This window comes from Pangasianodon hypophthalmus, chromosome 19 (genome assembly GCF_027358585.1).
Source record: "Pangasianodon hypophthalmus isolate fPanHyp1 chromosome 19, fPanHyp1.pri, whole genome shotgun sequence".
In the NCBI taxonomy this organism is placed as follows: Eukaryota; Metazoa; Chordata; class Actinopteri; order Siluriformes; family Pangasiidae; genus Pangasianodon; species Pangasianodon hypophthalmus.
This window is the reverse complement of record NC_069728.1, coordinates 21,526,263-21,531,573: the sequence shown is the minus strand read 5'-3', so window position 1 is coordinate 21,531,573 and position 5,311 is coordinate 21,526,263. Positions and strand designations below refer to the sequence as shown.

Sequence of the window (5,311 nt, the reverse complement as noted above, 5' to 3'; positions counted from 1 at the left end):
TGGAACAGGTTTGAGTCTCTTAGTTCCAGTGAAGGGAAACTGTAAAGCTACAGCACACAGAGACGTTCTATACAACTGTGTGCTTCAGACTTTGTGGTAACAGTTTGGAGAAGAACCACATATGGGTGTGATGGTCAGGTGGCCACCATCTTTTGGCCATATAGTGTAGCTCAGATCATTACCTCACCTCTTCTTAAATTGTGTCTTAGTCATAATATATGCACTTCACCATGTTGTCATGTCAAACATACATTCATGTCAGGTACTGCACAGAGTTTTATCAATACGCTCTTAGAGTTAGCAACTTCGATTGAAGAAGTTACCTTTATTTGTCACATACACATTACAGCACAGTGAATTTTTTTTGCATGTGCCAGCTTGTTAGGAAGCTGGGGTCGGAGTGCAGGGTCAGCCATGTTACCCCTGGAGCAGATACAGTTAAGGGCCTTGCTCAAGGTCCCAACACTGGCAGCTTAGCAGTGTTGGAGCTTGAACCTCCAACCTTCTGATCAGTATCCAGAGCCTTAGCCTCTGAGCCAGCCATTTTTCCCTTGAAAATTAGAATGTAAAAGGTGTCAAACAAGATTTTAGAAAATAGAAAAGCTCTTAGCACTGCTTAATCAGCTTAATCAACATAACTCTCCACTTTAATAGAAGATAACAAAAATCATCCTAGCTTCTTAGTTAATACTGTAGAAAAGTAACTAGAAAGAAGATCACCACAGAAGTATATACTCCATCAGTATGTAGGAGAATTGTTCTCAATTATTTTTTTTTCCAATGGCAAAATTGAAAGTGTTAGGCAAAACTTTCAGACTGTTGAATTAAAGCAAGACAATTTGATAAATGACCATGTAGATGTAGCAATACAACGACTTCAGATCAGAGGTTGTAGTGGTTGTAGTACAGCAGCTCTGCTCATACCTACATAGGAATAACATTCATGAAATCTATCAGTCAGGAATTCGGCCTCATCATAGCACAGAGACAGCACTGGCTAAAGTGGTAAATGACATACAAAAATAATCCTAGATTCTTATTTAAATGTATTGCAAAATGAACTAGGAATAAGACCACTATAGAAACATGTACACCATCAATATGTAGTAGCAATGACTATGATTTTTTTCAGTGACAAATTGAAATGATCAGGCAGAACATTCAGACTATAAAACTTAAAGTCAGATAATCCGATAACTCACCATGTAGGTAATAATATAACTATATAAGATCAGCAAATAGAATGTCTTACTCCCCTTGCAGAGACTAATTAATTTTCACAAATTTCTTCATCAAAATCATCAAATTGTGTACTAGATCCTTTACCTACATGTTTCTTCAAACAGATAATTCCTCAAACAACCAAACTTCTTTTAAAGATAATCAATTCTTCCCTTAGCATTGGCTATGTACCTAAATCTTTTAAACTAGCAGTTATCAAGCCTTTGATTAAAAAACCTGACCTTGACCCCTGTCAGCTGTCTAACTATAGACCAATATCAAACCTCCCCTTTATCTCCAAGGTCCTAGAAAAGGTTGTAGCACAGCAGCTAAGCTCATACTTACATAGGAATAACATTCATGAAATGTATCAGTCAGGATTTAGGCCTATTAATTTCTTTCCTTGACAAGAACTGGATTTGGGAACGAAATATTTGTACCTCCTTAATGACAATGATGCTGTAGGTCATACATTAAACCTACAGCACCATCAAGTGGCTAGAAAGTGAAACAACAGCTGTGTGCTGATGCAATAACTTTTACCTTGTAAAAGTTATGAGCTATGAGTTTAAATGAAGATGTAATTAGTGTAACAGAAATGCAGTGGAATCTTTTGTCATAATTTCTGTTATAGAAAATTAATCAACACCTTCTGACCAATCAGAATCAAGAATTCAGCAGCACTGTGGTGTAATTAGAATTAATGCATTGCTCTGTAATATAAAAACCACACTAATTAACAAATAACATAAACGTGGGATATTTTCCTAAATTCTTTATTGAGTTTGGTTTATAATGATCAGGATTCATGCATCTGTTCACAGTTGGTCTTCTTCTTCTTGCTCCTAGTTTGGAAACATGCTTTCATACTGCAGGTCAGTGATGAAGAAGCAGTGAAAGAGCTGGAGGTTTCTCCAACATTTACACCTTCTCATATGTAACTACTGCTGTGACTTCATCGCATGTCAGAGTCTGGAAAATACAAAGAAAATTTCACTGACCTTCACTTTAAAGAGCCACATCAGTCTCGTTCACGAGTAAATTTTTTTCTCACCATGATCAGTTTCCCATCCTGGATCTCTCGGACAGTCGTGATCTCTCTACTCTCATCCTTCTGCACCTGGACGAGTTTTTCTCCTTCCAGGTTTATAACACTCTAAAAAAGAGCTTTGATGATGTAAAGCTGCAAAACTGACCTGAACTGTCTATTAATGTTTAACATCAGACCCAGACTACAAATTCTCATTTTACAAATTCACACTGTGGTTATAAATTTACCAAATACAACCTGAACTAAGACTTAATCAAATGTGCAATAATGAATTTTAGATCCTTACTGTGCAAAATTTGTCAGGTGTTGTTTCCTCCTGAAACTCTTCTCCGAATCTGAACTTATTTTCTCTCTTACCAATGACGGAGTCTGACTTAATCACCAGTCGGTCGTCCTCTTGGGAAATGGTGATGATTGGTTTAAGTACTTTTATGACATTTCTCATTTCCTCTTCAATACCTATAAAAGTGTACAGTAAATGCAGAGTAAAAAAAAAAAAAAAAAACAATTCCCAACATGACAGAATAATACAAACCTACCAGCTACTGTCAGAAACTCATCAAAGTTTTCACTTCTGACAAATTTCCAGCTTCCAAAGAAGGCTTCCATGTCTATACTGCAGTACTGAGATAATGTCTCGTGAGAATACACACTGACTCTCCAGTTCCTTGCACGGTGTGATGGGTTTTAGAAGAGTATTTATACCCCTGCTTGTTGGAGGAAAAACTGTGTTTCCTCGGTTTTCCCACTGATTTGCTTAAGGAAATCTGCTTGATTAAATTTTAGGAATATATTTATGAAGTTTATGAGTATATTGTTTTAAGGGATTATTTACTGTCCTCTTCTAGCCAACTGAGGAAACAGCTCTTTGCAGAAAAACTGTGAAAACTCAGCATGTACGTTACAGTCTGATGGCATTTTGAATAGAAAGACAGAAAGCAAATTTATAAAAAGGTTTATGAGGAAATTAAACATTTTGCCTGCCATGTTGATAAAGTGTTTTCTTTCATGACACATTAAACATCACTGCCTTCGGGAATGACAAATCTTTACAAAACCAATAAAACTGAAATGATCAGAGACAGTATAAGAGCAGCATGATGTCTTGTGAAGGACTGGAATCCCATCTGGGGTGAATTCGCCACCTCGTGCCCAGGAAAAAGCGCTTACTGTAGATGAATGAATGATGATTACAGCTGCAAACAAGTAAAAACAACAAGCTTAATGCACAATTTCATATAGATAAAATACATATTATCCTGTGTTTGTATTTTTGTTTATAAGTATATTTAAATAATTGTATTAAGTATATTATTTTGACACTGGTCAGGAATATGTCCTTAAATAAAATATAGTCAACTTTTTATTAATCTAATTTGAATTAATTTCAGAAGTCATGTGCTTCATAAAAAGCTTAATTTAACTCTTTTATTAAAACTCCTGCTTCTCTCCAAAAATCCATAAAATAAGACAGAGAGAATATTTTACTGAATCACCTTCTGGTGTGAGAACTTCATCAGATGTGTGTTCTGACTGATATGTGCTGCAGCTGAACTAGTGCATCTTGGGGGGAAATGTTCAGCAAATCTATTTCTGTAAAAGTTGATGATTTCCAAAACAACTAATCATAAATCACACATGACCTGAAAGACGTGTTGGAGTTGGAGTGTTCAAAACACACTCCCTTCGCTGTGTGTAAAGTCTGCTGGATATCAGAGGTGCCATGAACAAGAAGCTGAAAAAGCTCTAGCTAGCTGTGGATCAGGATGGAGAACTGTACTCGGGACCTGATCAGCTCCAGCCGGGACGCCTGGGTGAGGGGATGTGGTGTTGAAACACAGGAATGCCTTCAGGTGACGGTTTGGCTGCTGCTCTGTTCATCAGAAGGTTTACATAATGATACCTGATGGACACACACCATGCTTTGCATTTTATATTAAAGCATCTTCAGAAATTTGCTTCACATTTGATTAGAAACTGTGAGAAGAAAACTGATTAAAACCAATTTTTATCTAATATTCCTTTCAGATGGGTTTATAGGGTAAGTGTAGTACAAGTTTAAAATAAACTCATACTGTATGAATGTAGATACATTCTGCTGTGTTCATAAAAATCAGACCAATTAAAAAGAATCCTTTAATCCACCAGGCTAATGACTGTGATTTTATGTATTCCACTCATACCATAGCAATTTGCTAATGATTCTAATATTATATTAAGTAAATAAAAATTGTGATGAGTAAATGATTAAATTTGTTTTATTTTATATTTTCTATCCATTTATAGTTATATTTAATGTTGTGAAACTTACATGTGATGCTTTTGGTGTAAAATGGGCTTGAGGTTCAGGAAAAAGTCTCAGCTATGCTTTGAACTACGTCTCCTGACTTTAATTGTGTAAATATAAAGAACATATTTTCTTCCCATCTTCCCCTCTTTGAAATATAACTATCACATGTTCTGTCTAATGTATGTGTTTTAAATGTTTGTGTGTTTTACATGTTTTTGTTCTATGGCTTTGTTAAGATCGATTTGAATCTGTAAATAAGTATGTTAGCTAGCACTGTGTGGTGGTGTTCATTCTAAAGCCTTTGAGTCTTCTCAGAAAGAACAGAAGTTATTGTGTTATTGTGTTATTGTGCTGGTGTTTAAGGGTCAGGAAAGTGAGTCTGAAGGCTACACACCCAGGAAATTGAAGCTGTTAACAACTTCTTCAGGTGAACCATTGATGAGGATGCGAGAATAAGTGCATCTGTTTCTCCTGAAGTCCACAGTAAGCTTGTTGGTGTTGGTGATATTCTGGGTGAGTTTGTTGTTTATCTTATCTCGATCCTGTAGGCGATCTTGTCATTACTGTGTATGAGTCCAGTCACTGTGGTATCATCTGTGAATCTGATGATGTATTTGGCCAGTCAGTCGTGGGTAAGCAGGCTGTGTAACAGAGAGCAAAGTCAGCAATGCTGTGTAGTTCCCCTGCGCAGAATCAGTGTGGATGATTTTCTTTATATTGTCTCTAATCCTCAAAAAGTCCAGTAACCA

The 5,311-nt window shown here is 36.3% G+C and overlaps 1 protein-coding gene across 1 annotated transcript; it reads right to left on the bottom strand.

Moving 5' to 3' along the window:
• Positions 1-1,981: 1,981 nt before the first annotated feature.
• Positions 1,982-2,960, bottom strand: LOC113524821 (fatty acid-binding protein, brain-like). The gene is made up of 4 exons (XM_034313706.2): positions 2,812-2,960; positions 2,559-2,731; positions 2,276-2,377; positions 1,982-2,193 (listed from the first exon to the last, which is right to left on the bottom strand). The coding sequence occupies exons 1-4, from the start codon at positions 2,879-2,881 to the stop codon at positions 2,143-2,145; spliced, it is 396 nt and encodes a 131-aa protein (XP_034169597.1). The 5' UTR covers positions 2,882-2,960; the 3' UTR covers positions 1,982-2,142.
• Positions 2,961-5,311: the final 2,351 nt, after the last annotated feature.

Coding starts and splice junctions, on each gene's coding strand:
- LOC113524821 (XM_034313706.2), bottom strand. CDS start 2,881: ATGGAAGCCTTCTTTGGAAGCTGGAAATTTGTCAGAAGTGAAAACTTT. Junction 2,732..2,811: donor TGAGTTTCTGACAGTAGCTG/GTAGGTTTGTAT, acceptor ACACTTTTATAG/GTATTGAAGAGGAAATGAGA. Junction 2,378..2,558: donor CACCTGACAAATTTTGCACA/GTAAGGATCTAA, acceptor GCTCTTTTTTAG/AGTGTTATAAACCTGGAAGG.